The sequence below is a fragment of the Microcaecilia unicolor genome, chromosome 1, assembly GCF_901765095.1.
Source record: "Microcaecilia unicolor chromosome 1, aMicUni1.1, whole genome shotgun sequence".
NCBI classification, from domain to species: Eukaryota; Metazoa; Chordata; class Amphibia; order Gymnophiona; family Siphonopidae; genus Microcaecilia; species Microcaecilia unicolor.
In genome coordinates this window covers 490,266,195-490,287,748 of record NC_044031.1, presented here as the reverse complement: position 1 = coordinate 490,287,748, position 21,554 = coordinate 490,266,195, and the positions used below count along the sequence as shown (strand labels likewise).

The 21,554-nt window shown below is 42.6% G+C and overlaps 1 protein-coding gene across 1 annotated transcript in view; it reads left to right on the top strand.

Moving 5' to 3' along the window:
* ST18 (ST18 C2H2C-type zinc finger transcription factor) overlaps nt 1-21,554 on the top strand; it is a 353,913-nt gene that overhangs the window by 22,143 nt on the left and 310,216 nt on the right. The window contains exon 2 of the mRNA XM_030190140.1: nt 15,304-15,358. Within this exon, the coding sequence (XP_030046000.1) occupies nt 15,304-15,358 (55 nt within the window). The remainder of the gene's footprint in view (nt 1-15,303; nt 15,359-21,554) is intronic.

Sequence of the window (21,554 nt, the reverse complement as noted above, 5' to 3'; positions counted from 1 at the left end):
AGCACATGCTAATCTTTAGTAAAAGGATCCCTTAATTTTTATTTATTTATCAATGTGTGCATCTTAGAAACATAGAAAATGCATCATCTCATCCTTTGAAGTATCAGCTCCATTTCTATTATATTGCACATTTTTATTTACTTTATCACTCCTCGCCTCTCTTCAACCTCTGTCCTCCCACCCCAGCCCCCACGAAAAGGTAGACAAATCCACATGGGTCATGCAAAATAGCCTTATGATACTCTTCAGCAGGGTGCATCAAATCAGGATTTATATTGACCATTGGGGAGGAGGGGGTGTAAATATACTGTGTGTCCAGTGAAATACAATTCAACATTAGTTTTAGTTTACTGGCCAGGGAAAGGTTTTGATTGCTTCCAAAGTGGCTTACTATTCTCCCTCCCCTTTTCTGTGATATCTGTTTCCTTTCTCTACTCACAATTGTAGCTCTTTCTGTGCTGCTGATTTTCATGGTCAAACAAAATTGAAAAGGAGATGACAAGCCACAAAGGAAAGTAATAGAGCAAGAGGAAGCGGAGCTATAAATACAACCAAAGCTTCTGTCTTACATTCTTCCTATTGATAAATGGTATACTAGTTTAATAGTTTATACTTGTCATGCTTATTCTTGAATAAATGATGAATCACTGTTCACATACACAATTTCAATGGAAAAAAAAACATCAAGGGATTTATTCAAATCATTTTTAGATATTTTAAAATTCTGTTTTCCATTAGGTATTTGTACAATTGAGCTTTGCCACTTTGGGGTGAAATCTATAAATTGCGCCTAAACAATTCGGGCCAACCCCCCTTAAGTGATATTCTATAAGCCATGCCTAAAGTTAGGCATGGTTTATAAAATAGCATTTAAGTACAGGGGTTGTGTGTAAATTTTGGCGTGTCCATTTACACCAACAAAATCATGGTGCAAATGCCTCGCCTAAATTTATGTGCAGAATGCCCTTATTCTATAATTGTATGCGTAACTGGAATCCATGCCTATGCTCCACCCCGAAAGACCCATGACCCTTCCATTTCCAAAACCCCTTTTCCAGGACACGTGCACATTGATTTCAATTAGCACCAATAATTGCTTGTTAAGCCAGTTTTTGGCACTTATTGGCTTGTTATTTAACTAAATAGCACAGCAAATTAGGCACGCACAATTTCGGGCAACTTTTATAGACATGGAGAGGCATAATCGAATGGGGCACCCAAATTTTCATGAGGGCATCCTCGCAGGATGGCCCCGCGAAGGGGCGGGGAAACTCGTATTATTGAAACAAGATGGGCGTCCATCTTTTGTTTCGATAATACGGTCGGGGACGCCCAAATCTCAACATTTAGGTCGACCTTACAGATGGTCGACCTAAATGTTGAGATGGTCGACCTTAGAGATGGTCGTCCGTGGTTTTCAGCCATAATGGAAACCGAGGACGCCCATCTCAAAAATGACCAAATCCAAGCCTTTGGTCGAGGGAGGAGCCAGAATTCGTAGTGCACTGGTCCCCCTGACAAGCCAGAATACCAACCAGGCACCCTAGGGGGCACTGCAGTGGACTTCACAAATTGCTCCCAGGTGCATAGCTCCCTTACCTTGGGTGCTGAGCCCCCCAAACCCCACTCCCCCACAACTGTACACCACTATCAGCTCTAAGGGGTGAAGGGAGGCACCTACATGTGGGTACAGTGGGTTTCAGGTGGGTTTTGGAGGACTCACATTTACCACTACAAGTGTAACAGGTAGGGGGATGGGCCTGGGTCCACCTGCCTGAAGTGCACTTCACCCACTAAAACTGCTCCAGGGACCTGCATACTGCTGTCATGGAGCTGGGTAAGACATTTGAGGCTGGCATAGAGGCTGGGAAAAAATACATTTTAAGTTTTTTTTTTAGGGTGGGAGGGGGTTGGTGACCACTGGGGGAGTAAGGGGAGGTCATCCCCGATACCCTCCGGTGGTCATCTGGTCAGTTTGGGCACCTTTTCATGGCTTGGTCGCAAGTGGAGGAGTGGCCTAGTGGTTAGGGTGGTGGACTTTGGTCCTGGGGAACTGAGGAACTGAGTTCAATTCCTGGCACAGGCAGCTCCTTGTGACTCTGGGCAAGTCACTTAACCCTCCATTGCCCCATGTAAGCCGCATTGAGCCTGCCATGAGTGGGAAAGCACGGGGTACAAATGTAACAAAAATAAATAAAAAAATAAAAGAAAAAATGGACCAAGTAAAGTCAGCCAAGTGCTCATCAGAGACGCCCTACTTTTTTCCATTATTGGCCGAGGACGCCCATCTCCTAATCATGCCCCAGTCCCGCCTTCGCTACGGTGCCAACACGCCCCCGTGAACTTTGGTCATCCCCATGACGGGAAGCAGTTGAAGACGCCCAAAATCAGCTTTTGATTATGTCAATTTGGGTGACCCTGAGATAAGGACACCCATCTCCCGATTTGTGTCGGAAGATGGGTGCCCTTATCTTTCAAAAATAAGCCTGTTAGATGCCTAGACAACACCTATGTGGTGCTCATTCTATAAAGGAAAGTAGGAACCTACTTCCTTTTATAAAATACTAGTGTAACAAGGTAGATACATGCATATAGTTTAGATATGAGTACTTACACCACCTTAGAGCTAGCATTAAGTGCCTGTACCTAAGTGCTGCAGATAAAAGTTTGCCCTCAGATTCTATAAATGGTGCCCAGATTTGGATGCCTAAATTCGGGCATAATATTAAGATGTGCATGCAACTTAATTGGTTAACGAGCAATAATTGGCCAGCATCAACCAATTATTGATGTTAACTGGCACCAATTAGGATTTGCGTGCGTATCTGACCACATGCTATTCAATGCTTGTCACCCAAATCCTAAAGCACGCAGCTCAAAAGGGGACATGGCCATGGGAAGGGCATGGACATGACAGGGGCATTCTGAAAAGTTGCATGCATTGTTACCAAATAAAGGGTCAGCGCACCCCATTTTGGCACCAGCATTTACACCAGGTTTTAGCAGGTGTAAGTCTGGCGCCCAAAGTTAGGGCATGGAAATCAGCACTGTGCAATTCTGTAAAAGGTGCACCCTCTTTATAGAGTCACACTTAGTGCCAATCTTTTCCGGTGCCAATTTTTGAGTGCAGTTTATAGAATCTGGTCCATAATGTATAGTATTCTATAATCCCACCCGTGCTCCACACAAACTCTGCCCATGAGTATGCCTACCTGTCAGAATACCACTTAGGTGGATGTTTGGCTTTTACATGCATATTTATTTAGTGATGTAGTTAAAACATTTCTAAACTGTTCTATCCGATTGTACTAGGTGGTGTACTACTTATCACAAATTAACTCCACCCATATTACAACTGTCTCTGAAAAGAAAACCCCTCATTATCACAGGAATCCCCAGTCTTCTACTCACCAGCTAAGGATTACTGCTCTAATAATAAGAATCTCAGCCAACAGATCCATAGGCTTCTCACTATAGCACGCCTGTTCATACCCATTTCAACCAATCAGGATGACTTTTATTCTCTGTAATAATTGTGGTGCTTTAGTTTCAAGACCAATTATCTGGAAACTTAAGGCTTGTCCTATCTGTCTGCAACTCACTAGATTAAAACACGAGCTCAGCAAAGTAAAACAGGAACTAGATGCACTTAAAGCAGCATATAGGACCACACAATATCATACTGCACAGAATCATACCAAATTATCACCACTACCACAAAGGATAAAACCACCTAAAAATAGATGGATCACTGTAGGCTCAGGCAGACTTCGTTATGTGACAAGAAAACATCCGACCTCACAAGTGTTGCCCCTACAAAATTCTTTTACTCCATTACAGCACTGTGATGTTCTTGAAAACAGAACGGAAGCCAAAGAAAAAATAATAAAAGTGGAACAAAAAGATATGAAGGTACCCAAAGAGAAAAGAAACCCCCAAATCACTAATGTTGAAATGCATACCAGGAAATGTAGATGGAAAGCGATGACCACAAATGCTCGCAGACTAAGCAATAAAGTTCATGACCTTCAGGCCCTGATGTTGGAGGCAGACTTGGATGTTGTTGCAATCACGGAGACAGAGACGTGGCTCAATGGTTCCCATGAATGGGATGCAAACATACCAGGCTATAATCTATTTAGGAAGGATAGAGAGGGTCGTAAAGGTGGAGGAGTAGCTCTGTATGTGAGGAATGATATCACTGCGACTGAAATGACAGGGACCTGGGGAAAGGAAGAAGCGATATGGATCACCTTAAAAAGAGATGATAGAACCTCTGTCCACGTGGGTGTTGTCTACAGACCTCCGACACAATTGGGGGAATTAGATAAAGACCTGATCGCAGATATTCAAAAGTTGGGAAGCAAGAGAGAGGTGCTGTTGCTGGGAGATTTCAATCTGCCGGATGTAGATTGGAAGGTTCCGTCTGCGGAATCGGAAAGAAGTAGAGGGATCGTGGATGCTTTCCAAAGTGTTTTGCTCAGACAAATGGTGATGGAACCCACGAGGGAGGGAGCGACACTGGATCTGGTGCTCACAAATGGGGATAGCGTGTCAAATATCCGAGTGGGTGCCCACCTGGGCAGCAGTGACCATCAAACAGTTTGGTTTGATATAACAGCTAAAGTTGAGAGCGGCCACTGGATTTCAAGCGTGCTGACTTTAGTAAAATGGGGGAATACCTGAGGAAGGAGATGATGGGCTGGGAGGAAGTACAAGAAGTGGAAAGACAGTGGTCCAGGCTGAAAGAAGCTATAAATAGGGCCACGAACCTTTATGTAAGGAAAGTAAATAAAAGCAAGAGAAAAAGGAAACCAATATGGTTCTCCAAGCAAGTAGTTGAGAAAATAAAGGCTAAAGAGTTGGCGTTCCAGAAATACAGAAAAACTCAAGAAAAGGAACACATGGAGAAATACCGGATGAAATTGAAAGAAGCCAAGAGAGAGATACAACTGGCAAAAGCGCAAGTGGAAGAACAAATGGCTAGAAATGTAAGGAGGGGTGACAACAATTTCTTCAGGTATATTAGTGAAAGGAGAATGACTAAAAAGGGAATTGTGAGACTAAAAGATACTGCGAACCGCTATGTGGAAAATGATGAAGAAAAAGCAAATTTGCTAAATAGATACTTTTGTTCTGTTTCACAGAAGAAAATCCTGGAGAAGGACCGCGATGGACTGGAAATAGTACAAATGAGAATGAAGTGGATAGAGCACCGTTCACGGAAGAAAGTGTGTATCAACAACTTGAAAAGCTAAAGGTGGACAAAGCCATGGGACCGGACGGGATCCACCCCAGGATATTGAGGGAGCTCAGAGAGGTTCTGGCGGGTCCTCTTAAAGATTTATTTAATATATCTTTGCAGTCGGGAAAGGTTCCGAGGGATTGGAGAACAGCGGAGGTGGTCCCTCTTCACAAAAGTGGTGATAGGGAAGAAGCTGGAAACTACAAGCCGGTAAGCCTCACTTCGGTTATTGGAAAAGTAATGGAAGCGATGCTGAAGGAAAGGATAGTGAATTTCCTGGAAGCCAATAAGTTGCAAGATCCGAGACAACATGGTTTTACGAAAGGGAAATCGTGCCAAATGAATCTCATTGAGTTCTTTGATTGGGTGACAGGAGAATTGAATCAGGGACGAGCTATGGACGTAATCTACTTAGATTTCAGCAAAGCTTTTGACACAGTTCCCCACAGGAGGCTCTTAAATAAACTGGATGGGCTGAAGATAGGACCTGAAGTGGTGAACTGGATTAAGAACTGGTTGACGGACAGACGCCAGAGGGTGGTGGTGAATGGAATTCGCTTGGAGGAGGGAAAGGTGAGTAGTGAAGTGCCTCAGGGATCGGTGCTGGGGCCGATTCTGTTCAATATATTTGTGAGTGACATTACCGAAGGGTTAGAAGGTAAAGTTTGCCTATTTGCGGATGATACTAAGATCTGTAACAGAGTGGACACCCGGGAGGGAGTGGAAAACATGAAAAAGGATCTGAGGAAGCTAGAAGAATGGTCTAAGGTTTGGCAATTAAAATTCAATGCGAAGAAATGCAAAGTGATGCACTTAGGGAATAGAAATCCACGCGAGACGTATGTGTTAGGCGGGGATAGTCTGATAGGTACGGGCGGAGAGAGAGATGTTGGGGTGATAGTATCTGAGGATTTGAAGGCGACGAAACAGTGTGACAAGGCGGTGGCCGTAGCTAGAAGGTTGTTAGGCTGTATAGAGAGAGGTGTGACCAGCAGAAGAAAAAGGGTGTTGATGCCCCTGTATAAGTCGTTGGTGAGGCCCCACCTGGAGTATTGTGCTCAGTTTTGGAGGCCGTATCTTGTTAAGGAAGTAAAAAGAATTGAAGTGGCAGTGGCGTAGCAAGAGCGGGGCGGTGGGGGTGGTCCGCCCAGGGTGTCATCGGGTGGGGGGGTGCTCCGCTCCCGCTGCTCCGCCTTAAAAAAATTTTTTTTGAAGCGCTGGAGAGTGGCAGGCAGCGCGCCTCGCGTCTGCCCTGCTAGTAAAGAAGATCTCGCTGACGTCGTCACCCTTCCCACATTGAGTCCCGCCCCCTCTGAGGCAACTTCCTATTACCGTGAGGGCGGGCGGGACTCAGTGTGGGAAGGACGATGACATCAGCGAGATCTTCTTTACTAGCAGGGCAGACGTGAGGCGCGCTGCCTGCTACTCTCCAGCACTTCGAAAAAATTTTTTAAAGGCAGGACAGGGTAGGAGCAGCAGGAAAACGGATCTCAGCTGTCGGGTCGGGGGGGACTCAGAGGGGAGAAGGGGATTGGGGAGGGGTGGGAGAGCTCAGAGGGGTGCTTAAAGGGGATTAGGGAGGGTGGGGGAGCTCAGAGAGGGGAGAAGGGGATTGGGGAAGGGTGGGGGAGCTCAGAGGGGTGCTTAAAGGGGATTAGGGAGGGTGGGGGAGCTCAGGGGAGAAGGGGATTGGGGGGGTGGGGGAGCTCAGAGGGGTGCTTGAAGGGGATTAGGGAATGTGGGAGAGCATCAAGGAGGGAAGAAAGGGATTGGGGAAGGGTGGGGGAGCTCAGAGGGGTGCTTAAAGGGGATTAGGGAGGGTGGGGAGCTCAGAGAGGGGAAAAGGGGATTGGGAAAGGGTGGGGGAGCTCAGAGGGGTGCTTAAAGGGGATTAGGGAGGGTGGGGAGCTCAGAGAGGGGAGAAGGGGATTGGGGAGGGGTGGGGGAGCTCAGAGGGGTGCTTAAAGGGGATTAGGGAGGGTGGGAGAGCATAGAGGAGGGGAGAAGGGGATTGTGGAGGGGTGGGGGAGCTCAGAGGGGTGCTTAAAGGGGATTAGGGAGGGTGGGGGAGCTCAGATGGGTGCTCAGAGAGGGGAGAAGGGGAGGGGAGTGCTCAGATGGAAGAAGGGGTCTGAAGCTGGAACTGGGGTCTGACAAGGGGGCAGGAGGGAAAATGGGTCCATGCCTGGGGCAGGTGGGAGAATGGGTCTGGGGCTGAAAAGGGGGGGATGCAAGGCATGTGGTGGATGAAGGGGGCTGAAACTGTGGGGACTAGGGGCTTTAAAGGGGACAGGGACTGAAGCTCGGGACTGGTGAGAGAAAAGGGCTGGGGTTGAAACTAGGGGCTGAAAAGAGGACAGGGAGAAGTGGCTGGGGGCTGAAGCTCGGGACTGATGGGAGAAAAGGGCTGGGGACTGGTTGGATAGTGGGGCTGAGAAGGAGGGCAGGTGGGAGATGTGGGCTGGGGCTGGAACTAAGGACAGGTGGAATAAGGGGGCTGGAACTGGGGGCTGAAAAGAGGGGGCAGAGAGAGAGGGGATAGAGGGGGAGCATGAGGGAGGGCAGACCCTGGATGGATGGTAGAGGGAGGGCAGACGGATTGAAGGGGCAGAGAGAAAGGGCAGATGGTGGGTCGAAGGGGAGAGAGAAAGAGGGCAGACTGGGGCAAATGGTGGATGGAAGGGGCAAAGATAGAGGGCAGATGTTGATGGAAGTGGGAGAGAGAGATGGCAGACTGGGGCAGATGGTGCATGGAAGGGGCAGAAGTGGATGGAAGGGAGAGAGGGCAGACAGTGGATGGAAGGAGCAAAGAGAGAGGGCAGACACTGGATGGCAGAGAGAGAGAGCGAAGACAGATGCTGGATAGAAGGAAGACAGTGAAAAGATGAGGAAAGCAGAAACCAGAGACAACGAACTGTAAATATATATTTTTATTTTTTTGCTTTAGGATGAAGTAGTATTGTAGCTGTGTTAATAAGTGTTTATAATAGAACATGTAAATAAGGTAATCTTTTTATTGGACTAATTTTAATACATTTTACTTTCGGAGAACAAAACCCCCTTCCTCAGGTCAGGATAGGACACTGTAACAGTACTATACTGAATTGACCTTAGGAAGGAGGTTTTGGCCTCTGAAAGCTAAATGTATTAGTCCAATAAAATGATATTATTTGTTTTATTTCTATTTGTTAATTTGTAAAGTGGTGATTGGTATTTGTTAGTTTTTTCAAATTTACATCTGCTGTCTTTATATTTTGCACAGTACTAGAGGACATTTTCTGTTTCTGTGGTGTTGCATTGTATGCAGAGTCTGGCATCGGGGGTTCAGTTTAATTTTTGCCTAAATAGAAAGTTTATGATTACTTATTCTATAGTGGATTAGGGTGTATCTGTATTTGTGAAAAAGACATGGCTTTTGGTTGGCATTGACTGTGCAGGATCGACGATCTGTACTAATCTGTCTGTTTTCGTTTTACAATAGGTGAATTGATGTTCTAGTGCTCACTGTAGTGTTTAAGATGCTTTCCTTTTCCTTGTGTGACTCGTACAAATTACTGCTTATGGTATGGTAGAATTGCTCTATAGGTTCTGAGTGTTTTGTATTCTCGGTATGCCTAGTACTGGATTTTTTTTGGGGGGGGGGGTGTTAAAAAATGACCGGCCCCCGGGTGTCAACTACCCTAGCTACGCCACTGCGAAGCGGTGCAAAGAAAAGCTGCGAGAATGGTATGGGATTTGCGTTACAAGACGTATGAGGAGAGACTTGCTGAACTAAACATGTATACTCTGGAGGAAAGGAGAAACAGGGGTGATATGATACAGACGTTCAAATATTTGAAAGGTATTAATCCGCAAACGAACCTTTTCCGGAGATGGGAAGATGGTAGAACGAGAGGACATGAAATGAGATTGAAGGGGGGCAGACTCAAAAAAAATGTCAGGAAGTATTTTTTCACGGAGAGAGTAGTGGATGCTTGGAATGCCCTCCCGCGGGAGGTGGTGGAAATGAAAACGGTAACGGAATTCAAACATGCGTGGGATAAACATAAAGGAATCCTGTTCAGAAAAAATGGATCCTCAGGAGCTTAGTCAAGATCGGGAGGCGGGGCTGGTGGTTGGGAGCCAGAGATAGTGCTGGGCAGACTTATACGGTCTGTGCCAGAGCCGGTGGTAGGAAGCGGGACTGGTGGTTGGGAGGCGGGGGTAGTGCTGGGCAGACTTATACTGTCTGTGCCCTGAAGACCACAGGTACAAATCAAAGTAGGGTATTCACAAAAAGTAGCAAATATGAGTTATCTTGTTGGGCAGACTGGTTGGACCATGCAGGTCTTTTTCTGCCATCATCTACTATGTTACTATGTAAAACATACATAATAAAATACATACATACATAGTCAAAACACAAAACCATAAATAGCAAAATAGTAAAAAAAACAATACAAATTAACATTTAAAAAATCATCATGCATACTGTAAATGACCGCTTGCAGCTAATCCAGAAAAGCCTGAGTAAAAAGAAATGTTTTCAAAATTTTTTTAAACTGAGGGATTGATGTTACCATATGCATTTTCACAGGCAATGTATTCCACATAGATGTGCCTCTGATCTGAAGCATTGCCAAGTGATTTGCTTCAACTCTAACTTACTTAAATGATGGACCATGTAATAGCAGTTTATTTACCGAGTGGAGGCTATGAGTCGGTCGATAGAATCTCAAAGACGAGGCCAGTACAAGAGAAGTATCATTACACAAGGCTTTAAAAATCAAAGTCAAAGCCTTCAATCTGATCCGCCAAAACACCTGGCAACCAGTGCAATTCCTTCAATGTCTGTGAAATATGATTAAATTTTGACAAGTCTATGGATCAGTATTCTAATCATTTACATGTATACATGTTGCATAAATGTTAGCATCTTCTTTATAGAATTACCATGCGTTAACCGCAGGATTCTATATATCGCGCATTGGAACTCAAAGCATATTCCGTAACAATGTGCATAACTTAATTAGGTAACAAGCTAATGAGCGCTGATAATTGGATGTTAACCAATTAGCACTAATTGGCATTAATTAGAATTTACGTGCTCTAGTTGCTAAGCATATTCTGTAACGTGGTACATGTAAACAGCAGTTGCATAATTGACAAGTGGGTGTGGTTATGGGTATGGAATGGGCAGGTCATGGGCATTTCTAAAATCTATGTACGTTGTTATAGAATACACATGCTGTGCTCCTAATTTAGGCGTCAGGATATACAACAGGATTTACTTATCGTAATTCACCACTACTAAATTTAGTCATGTGGACCAGCGCTTAGCATATTCTATACACTGCATGGAAATTTAAGCTTGTTCTATAAAGTACACCTAAATTAAAGCATACTTTATAGAATATGCCTAATTGAATTTTATTTTGGCACTGAATTTTTAGGCGTGATATATAGAATCTAGTCCTAAGAGGTAATTCTTTGTTTTTTTATATAATTTTGCAAATTTACATCCACGTTATACATGTAAAAGATATTAGAAATAATATACTAAATCACTCCAAAAGAGTTAAGAAAAATAAACTATAAACTATCATTCTACTTACATTGACCACAATAATGAGACAAGATACTAGGAAAAATAAATTTAAGAAGGTATCCATCTTTTCATTAAACTAAGAGAGGGAAAAACACATATGCCAACTAGCTGAAATTACTAGCATATAATTCTGTGTGAAGGTTCAGGGAGAAATACCTCCATCACCATCCTCTTTAGAAATTACATATTTTTGCATGTTCTCAGGGTCAAGAAATACATAATTAACATCATTCAACGATACAAAACACCTACAAGAGGTAATTCTATAAATAACACTGAATATGCATATGAATGATTAGAATACAGGAATATCTGCGTGTATATAAGGACATATGTGTGTAAATCCCAAAAATCCACTTAAATGCTATTCTGTAAATATGTGCAAAATACGTGCATATCTTATGTAGCACATATTAACAGGTAGGAGTTCACATAGGCAGAATCTGGGGTAAGCGTAGGCAGGATTTACACTTTATACATAACTTATAGACTGCTATAAGTTACATGTGTATACCCAGCATTTCAGTGTGAGCAGTTACAGCAGCTGTATGGCTGGCTTAAGTGCTCATGCCTAACTTAATGAACATACCGAACCTGTTAGGCTAGTATTCTAAAAATGAAAGTCGATAACTACCTTTCTTTATAGAATAGCCGGCCGCTATTCAGACCGCAGGAGGCAGACCAGGTAAGTGTCGCAATCAGTGCTGGGCTCAGATATTCAATGCTGTGCCATTTCTGGTGACTGGCATTAAATATCCAGGTTTTTTTTTTGTGACCAACTTAAACTTAACCTGCTAAGTTAATGTTCAGCGCTGGCCGGTGAAGCTTATAGTTGCTATTTATGTGGTCCGCTTTGGCTGCCAAACTTTGTCGGCGAAGCACTGAATATTTACAGTTAGTTGGTTAGCCGCTATGCACTAAGTGCTAATATTCAGTGGAGATAACCGGCTATTTTGTGCTGAATATTAGCGATTAGGTGGCTATGTACTATTTAAATGGCCAGGAGCTGTTCCTGGCCGGTTAAATAGCACTGAAAATTGACTGGTAGGCGCCCTCACATTTAGAATGCCCTCTAACCTCCTTATTCTATAACTTCATTGCCTAAATTTAGCGGAAACTCCAAAGTAGTAGAGGATAATACATGACCTTCAGGCACGGAGTATGGTTAAAACTCCTTTATTATGGCACCAGCATAAGAGATCCGACATGTGTCCTTGTTTCGACATACCGTCTGCTTCAAGGGTCATATACACTCTAATATGTGGTATATTATGCTAATGCAATACGCTGTGTGGCCAGCAGGGGGATGTGTCCAAAGACAGCAGGAACTGCAATGCTTCAAAAAGAAATGCTGCCATAATAAAGGTGTTTTTTTTATTTATTTTATTTATTTGTAACACTTATACCCCGCGCTTTCCCACTTATTAGCAGGTTCAATGGTTTTAATTATACTCCCTGCCTGAAGGTTGTGTGTCATCCTCTACTACTTTGGTGTTTCCTGAGGATGGTCATAGAGGGACTTCCTGTTTCTTGCTTCTCCAATACTTGCCTAAATTTAGCGCCATTTTTATAGAATACTGCCATCCATGTGTTTAGGTATACACTTACATAAATAGCATTAGTGCACCTAACCACTGTTCTGTGTTTATGCACTCAAATGTCTTAGCATTTAAATGCAAGGAACGCATTCACAGGGGAGGGGTATAGACATGACATCGGCTGGGCTGATATTTACATGCTTAACTTAGAGAATACTGTAAATTATCCATGTAAATGTCACATTTAAGCACTTATATTTGCACTTGAGTGGTGGATGCTTGGAATGCCCTCCTGCGGGAGGTGGTGATGAAAACGGTAACAGAATTCAAACATGCGTGGGATAAACATAAAGGAATCCTGTTCAGAAGGAATGTATCCTTGGGAGCTTAGCCAAGTTTAGGTGGCAGAGCCGGTGGTGGGAGGCGGGGCTAGTGGTTGGGAGGCGGGGATAGTGCTGAGCAGACTTATACGGTCTGTGCCAGAGCCAGTGATGGGAGGCGGGGCTGGTTGGGAGGTGGGGATAGTGCTGGGCAGACTTATACGGTCTGTGCCCTGAAGAGGACAGGTACAAATAAAAAGTAGCACATATGAATTTATCTTGTTGGGCAGACTGGATGGACCGTGCAGGTCTTTTTCTGCCGTCATCTACTATGTTACTATGTTACTATCCACCTTATAATCGAAAGAGAAAAATGCCTAGATTTCGACCCAAATCGGGAGATAGACGTTTATCTCACAAAAACGAATAAATCGGTATAATCGAAAGCCGATTTTGGACGTTTTCAACTGCACTCCGTCGCAGATGCGGACAAAGTTGATGGGGGTGTGGCGAAGGTGGAACTGGGGCGTGGTTATCGGCCGAGGAGAGATGTATGCGTTAGGGCGATAATCGAAATAATAAAGGCGTTTTTAGCGAACATTTAGGCCACTTTTGTTGGACCCTTTTTTCACACGAACAGGTCCCAAAAAAGTGCTCTAAATGACCAGATGACCATCAGAGGGAATCGGGGATGACCTCCCCTGACTCCCCCAGTGGTCACTAACCCCCTCCCACCACAAAAAATGATGTTTCACAACTTTTTATTTTCACCATCAAATGTCATACCCACCTCCCTGGCAGCAGTATGCAGGTCCCTGAAGCAGTTGTTAGGGGGTGCAGTGGACTTCAGACAGGTGGACCCAGGCCCATCCCCCCCTACCTGTTACAATTGTGCTGCTTAATGCTTATTAGTCGTCCAACCCCCCCCAAACCCACTGTACCCACATGTAGGTGCCCCCCTTCACCCCTTAGGGCTATAATAATGGTGTAGACTTGTGGGCAGTGGGTTTTGAGGGGGATTTGGGGGGCTCAACACACAAGGGAAGGGTGCTATGCACCTGGGAGCTCTTTTACCTTTTTTTTGTTATTGTAAAAGTGCCCCCTAGGGTGCCCGGTTGGTGTCCTGGCATGTGAGGGGGACCAGTGCACTATGAATCCTGGCCCCTCCCACGAACAAATGCCTTGGATTTATTCGTTTTTGAGCTGGGCGCTTTCATTTTCCATTATCACTGAAAAACAAAAACGCCCAGCTCACAAATTGTTGAATAAAACATGGACGTCTATTTTTTGCGAAAATACAGTTCGGTCCGCCCCTTCACGGACCTGTTCTCGGAGATAAACGCCCATGGAGATAGACGTTTTTGTTCAATTATGCCCCTCTATGTGGCATAAATGATAGCTTGTGTAATCTACAAACAATTGTGAACGAGCTTAAAGAAAAAAACTATTTGAGAAGGCGGTTAACTCAACAGATACAGTAGTTCACCCTTGCTAATATTAAATAAGAGGTTTACTCGTGGAAAGATGAAGAAGTAGAGTAAAATTAAATATAAAAATAGGCTGTGATAACTGTAAGGCTATTTATAGCTATTCTGCATGCTGGTTTAGGTTCTTTAATTTGTAATTTTTCAATTTGCATTTTGTATTTCTTATCTGGTCGTCACAGGGGAGGGTGGCAAGCACTGCTGGAGGCAGGATGAAGGACAGAAATTGTGATTATCACAGGGACTGGGTGGAGGAGAGAAATGATCATCATGGAGAGGAGGGCTGGAAGAGAGAAATGAGGCCTCAATTAATAGCCCTCCCTAGACTTCAGAAAACTCAGTGTTTCTAATAATAGCCTGGGCTACTCCAGTTATGCATGTTGTTATAGACTATGCTTGGATTTCGGCGAGGATCTCTAGGTGCACTGTATAGAATCTGGGGGGGTTAAGGGCTGAATATCAGCAGTTAAGTGGCCAGGTACTGACTCCGCCCCCAGAACGCCTCCAATGCAGCCAGCTTTAAGTTAGGCTGAAAATTAGCAACTAGCCCCAAGCAAGTGACTTAAGTGGTTAGTTGCTTTCTGGAGGAGTGGCCTAGTGGTTAGAGCACTGGTCTTGACATCCAGAGGTGCCTGGTTCAAATCCCACTGTTGCTCCTGGTGAGCTTGGGCAAGTCACTTAAACCTCCATTGTCTCATGTACAAACTTAAATTGTGAGCCCTTCAGGGAGAGGGAAATACCCAGTGTACCTGAATGTAGCTCACCTTGAGCTACTACTGAAAAAGGTGTGAGCAAAATCCAAAAAAAATAAATATCACTTTGAGTATTGGCCCCTATGTTAACTCCCAATCCTAGTACCTTTAGTAAACATACCCCTACAGTGGTGTATTTTAGTTGGTGTACAAAAATGTTTATGTGAATTGTTCAGTTTGGGCATTGAGAACAAAATGTTTTATATGTGCATACTAAAACAAATTGACATAAACATGTATAGACCTTACTATTAATACCACAATGCAGAAAAAAGTTCTAGTTTTAATTTCATTTCAATAACTATTTTGTTAAAACATACTAAAGATCTTCCTTTATGGCACAGTGAATGAATTTAGTATTTTTCTTTTTGTTACAGATGGATGCAGATGGTGAAGACAAAAAACTCCGCACACGTTCCAAAGGAACCAAGAGTGAGTATTCAAACTGATTCCATGATCCTGTGTCTTTCAAATAGTGATATATTTTGTGGAATAAGGTTGTCAAATAAGGGGTAATTCCTTGACCTAGGCACTCATATTTCCATGTGCATTATCCCAATCAGTTCTGATAATTGCCAATCAACAAGCAATTATTGACACTAGCATTAATTAGAATTTACGCGCAGAGCTATCTGAGTGTAGTCTATAATGTGATGCACGTAAATTCTAAGTCGTTGAAAAGGGGGCATGACCATGGGTATGAAATGGGCGGGTCGTGGGTGTTTCTAAAATCTATGTGCATTCTTATAAAATACACCTGGTCTGCGCATAAATTAGGCATCGGTATTTACACCAAGTTTTACTTGGTGGAACTGCCCGTGGCTAAATGTAGTTGTGTGGACAGGAGCTCGGCACATATTATAAACTACGTGGAAATTTAGGTTTATTCTACCAAGTACGCCTAAATTTAGGCATATTTTATACATACATATTTTATAGAATATGCCTAGGTGCAATTCCAGTGGCGTAACTATGAGGGGGCGCCAGTGGAGTGGCCACTCTCCCAAATGAACTTCCGACAGCGCCGGCGCCTATTTTTTACACAATCTGTCACATTTAAAACATGCACCGGCGCTTTCAGAAGTCCGCTGTCCGCTCTCTCAGTGCCTTCAACCTGGCTACACTTCTGCGTAATTTGTTTTGTCGCCAAAGATTTTAGGTGTGATATATAGAATCTAGCCTTGTGCATATAAATATATAGGGGCTCATTTTCAGAACAGAAAAATGTTCAATAAAGTCACAAAGTGGCAGGTGGATGTTTTTTCATAAAAAGTCCAAATTGCTATTTTCAAAACTCATTTCTAAGATATTTTTCTATGCAGTTCATCTAAATCTCAAGGGGATGTGTTGGAGATGTGTTTTGGGTGGGACTAGAGTGGGCTTATGATTTGGATGGTTTTCTGCAAGAATGGAACATCGTAAAACCATCCAGAGCAAAAAATAGAATGTTTTTAGCTAGATCTATTTCAATAATGACTAAGTGCCAAAAAGGTGCTCAAACTGACCAGATGACCACTGGAGGGATAAATGTATTACCCCACCCCTTAATCCCCCAGTGGGCACTGATCCCCTCCCACCCCCCAAAATGTGAAAGAAACCCTTTGAGAAAGTAATGCAGTTCTAAACTGACACGCTTTTGCACCTTGACACAGCCTGATTGGCAAAACTTTGGCCACAGTCAGTGTGTGCTACATTGGGAGCTGAATTGAATGAATGTTCGAGCTAAGTTGAATTTGAACTTTATTATAATGCCACGCTTTAGTTAGATCCATGGTTTCATTCTTACCTGTTCCCTTCTCCACTACTGCCAACTCTAGACTTCGCACCTTCTGTCTCACTGCACCCTACGCCTGGAATAAACTTCCTGAGCCCCTACGTCTTGCCCCATCCTTGGCCACCTTTAAATCTAGACTGAAAGCCCACCTCTTTAACATTGCTTTTGACTCGTAACCACTTGTAACCACTCGCCTCCACCTACCCTCCTCTCCTCCTTCCTGTACACATTAATTGATTTGATTTGCTTACTTTATTTCTTGTCTATTAGATTGTAAGCTCTTTGAGCAGGGACTGTCTTTCTTCTATGTTTGTGCAGCGCTGCATACGCCTTGTAGCGCTATAGAAATGCTAAATAGTAGTAGTAGTAGTAGTTTTAACAATTGAATTCTCAAGGGGATTTTTATGCCGATTAAGTAAATGTACCCATTATATTCCTGCCATACTTTCTTCGGTAATATAGAAGTGGAGGAAGGGTTCTGAGGCTTTTTCCCTATGAGTTTTTTGTACTTCAATGAACCTATAAGTTTTGCAAGCTCAGTTATAGAAAGAGTTTTGAGTAGAAGTTTGTGTATTATCTCTGTCTTCCTCTATTGTAACAATTAACTTAAAGAAACCATTGCATTCGACATAGTAAAGCATAGTATACTACTAAGACTCTTATTAGACTACTTTGGGATTGGCAGAACCATACTCAGTTGGATCAAGGGTTTCCTAACCACCAGAACATACCAAGTGAAGATATATTAGACTTTACCTTCACTTGGTATGTTCTGAAAGGGATGTATATTGTGGCATCATCTGCATAAATGAATGGATTAAGGCCCTGAGTGGTTAAGGACTTGGCTAATGGGGTCATCATTAGGTTGAAAAGGATCGGTGATAGTGGTGATCCTTGAGGTACTCCGCAGTCTGCCTTCCAAGGTGATGATATATTAGAGTTTACCATCACCTTGGAAGGCAGACTGCGGAGTACCTCAAGGATCACCACTATCACCGATCCTTTTCAACCTAATGATGACCCCATTAGCCAAGTCCTTAACCACTCAGGGCCTTAATCCATTCATCTATGCAGACGACGCCACAATATACATCCCTTTCAAACATGATCTGACAGAAATCACCAACAAAATCAACTTCGGCTTCCATATCATGAACTCACTGGCAAATGCATTCCAACTAAAACTCAATACAGAAAAAACACACTGCCTTATCCTCTCATCACAATTCAACACGAATGTACCCACAAACTTAGTCACCCCTGATTACGCGCTCCCCATTTCAGATAGCCTGAAAATCCTTGGTGTCACAATCGACCAAAACCTTACACTCGAGACCCGTTAACTCTACAATCAAGAAAATGTTCCACTCAATGTGGAAACTTAAATGCATGAAACCATTCTTCCCAAGGGCAACCTTCCGCAACCTCATACAATCAATGGTACTCAGCCATGCTGACTATTGCAACGGACTTTATGTGGGATGCAAAGAACAACTCTTAAAGAAACTATAGACTGCTCAAAACACAGCAGCCAGGCGTATATTTGGAAAATCGCAATTCGACAGCGCCAAACCCCTATGAGAAAAACTGCACTGGCTCCCAATCAAAGAACGTTATTACTTTCAAAATCTGCACCCTAGTCCACAAGATTATCTATGGCAAAGCCCCAGGTTATATGATTGACCTCATAGACCTGCCAACCAGAAACACAATCAGAACATCACGAACATACCTAAATCTTCACCACCCTAGCTGCAAAGGACTCAAGTACAAATCAATTTGCGGATCCAGCTTCTCCTATATAAGCACGCAACTATAGAACACATTACCGAAAGCCATAAAGACAACTTCTCAACTTCCGGAAATCACTAAAGACCAATCTGTTTGAAAAGGCATACCCTAGTGACCCAACTTAAGTGCCTGAATTCAGCAACACAACGAAACCAAAACTTGCAACGAACATTATATAACTCATCCTCTCTCGTTCCTCTAATGTGTCCGTAACGCATATACTTCATTCTCTAATGTGTCTGTAACGCATGTATCTCATTCTCTTTAACATTACTCTGTATTTGTTTCATCACCGGAGGTGGTAACGCCTCATGCTACTATGTAAGCCACATTGAGCCTGCAAATAGGTGGGAAAATGTGGGGTACAAATGCAACAAATAAATAAATAAAATAAACAGTACATGCCAGCCTCTATGACATCTGCAGATATAATAGCCATTCGTCTTAGAGCAGCAAGCAGGTCCCTGGAGTAGCCTAGTGGTCGGTGCAGTGGACTGTAGAGAAGGAGACCCAGGGTCACAGTCCACTCTAATTAGTACACTTATAGAGGGAAGTGTGAGCCCCCCAAAACTCACAAAATACGTACTGAACCTTCATATAGGTGACACCTGCAGGCTTAAGAGCTATTGTAGTGATGTACAGTACACTTTTGCTATCCCTACTGGGATCGCCATACAATATATGGGGTTATGATGTGATATATCTGGAACCTTTTATGTAACGTTTACTGCAGTGCCTCCTAGGCTGCCTCACTGCTCTACTGTGATGTCTTTATGGCCAGTCTAGTAGGACTGCTGGCCCCCAGACATCCCAACAACTTGTTTTTACATTCTTCCCTTGGACATTTTTTGTTTGAAAATGGTCCTAAAAGAAAGATGCACCAAGCACAAAAATGTCTAAAGTAGAGTGATTTTCGAACCAAAAAGATAGATTTTTTTTTTCTTGTTTGAAAATGACCATGTTTGGCATTGGAATTTTGGACATTTTTTGCAAAACGTCCACAATCGGATTTGGATGTCATATCGAAAATGCCCCTCATAGAATACTAACAATCATGTGTGTATGTGTCATAAGGATGTACTGCAGTTTTAGATGGTTGTATCCTTGGCTTTATAAAATGGGATTTGGACATCCATTCAATAAGTATGTCTGCATACCAGTTTTCAGCCATCCAAAGCACGAATAGAGCTTCTAAAATAAAAGCCTAATTGAAGAGCACTTTTCCAAAACTCAGTCCATTTTTTTGTCAATTTTGAGCTATGCGATTAATGTCATTCATCAAGGCAAGATTCATTTACTGTTGCTTATTCCTGTGCCAAAATGCACTCAGTCCATAGTATTTTAATAACATTTGTGTTGAATACTCTATGCAAAGCTCACTCAGTCCAAAAGCCACTACTTATCAGACAAAACTGACAAAAAATGGACTGAGTGAGTTTTGGAAAAAATGCTCTTCAATTGTATAAAAATGGCATCTACAATATATATCCCCTAAATCTACATGAAATTAAAATCACCTATAACCAATGCGTTCTCAGCTTGTAAACGTCTTGAAAGTAGTAATTCAGCTAAATGGAGAATAATCCATACACAGGGTGAAGCAAAAAAAAAAAGTAACCCCCCACCCGAGTTTTTTTTTTTTGCTGTTTTCTTAGCAACTGCTTGGAATTTCAACATGAAAATGTACAGCTTTATTTGTTGTTACTTTGCACGTTTATGTGCTGAGTGAAATGAGATTATTTTTATTTTATTTATTTATTCAGTTAGTTATGATAGCATTTATATCCCGCAATTTTCCAATATTCATTGGTTTAATGTGGCTTACAAATTTAAAATAAAGCATCAACAGCCCATTAAATTCTGATGCATCAAGACAATCTAATTAAAAAGGTAGTTTCAAATATAGTATGAGTAAACTTCAGTTGCTATCCTCATAATTAAATTTTCTAAAAAAGAAAACTTTTAAATGCTTTTGAAATCCTAGATAATTATTTGTACACCTTAAGTCTTTGGGTAATGAATTTCACAATCTCGTGCACTGATAGGAAAACCCTGCTGAACATACTGACTTGTATAGTATTTTCTGACAACTTGGGTAATGAAGAGTCAAATAATTTCTCACTCCTGTTTTCACATTTCTCAATGGTAGTTTAATCAATTCCCTCATGTATCCTGGAGCAGTTCCGAAAATAATCGGGTATACCAGGATACATAATTTAAATGCAATACACACCTTGATAGGAAGCCAGTGCAGAGCTTGTAATAACGGACTAGCTCTATCAAAATGTGGTTTCCTAAAAATTAACCTTGCAGCTGTGTTCTATGCTAGATCCAGTTTTTTTTTTCAAAATTTGCTCTCTACAGGTAGCATAAACTCCATTACAATAATCCACGTGAGTCAATACCATTGTCTATGCCAACATACAAACATTTCTCTAGAAAAATAACCCCTAATTCTTCTCAATTTACACATTTGAAACATTCTGGATGTCACAGTAGTGGCTTAATTTCTGATCTAGAATAACTCCTAAGACCTTCAAGTATTTAAAATGGGATACATGATCCCATCTATAGTAATACTAGAAAAGGTGATATTACAGTATGGAGATGTTACCAATAACAGGGCCCTGTGCAGACCAATTTGGTGGGGCCTCATCCTAGCCATGCCCCTCCTTAGCTCCGCTCCCACTGACAAGATTATTAAGTTTTTTTCACTCAGTTCTTTATCAAAGGGAATGTATAGAGATACAACATCAGCATATATAAAGGGGTGGAAACCCTTTTTTGCTAATATCCTCGTAAGTGGTATCATCATTATATTAAACAGTATGGGCGAAATGGGGGATCCTTGTGGGACTCCGCAGACAGCTTTCTAGGATGATGATACTAATTTGCCCATCTTCACTTGGTATGATCTAGATGTTTAAAAACCCTTGAACCAACTGAGCACTTCACCACCAATTCCAATTTCATCTAGCAACCTTAACAGGATTTGATGGTCTACCCTATCAAAGGCTGATGACATATCAAATTGTAAGAGTAGAATTTTCCCTGTATTGATCT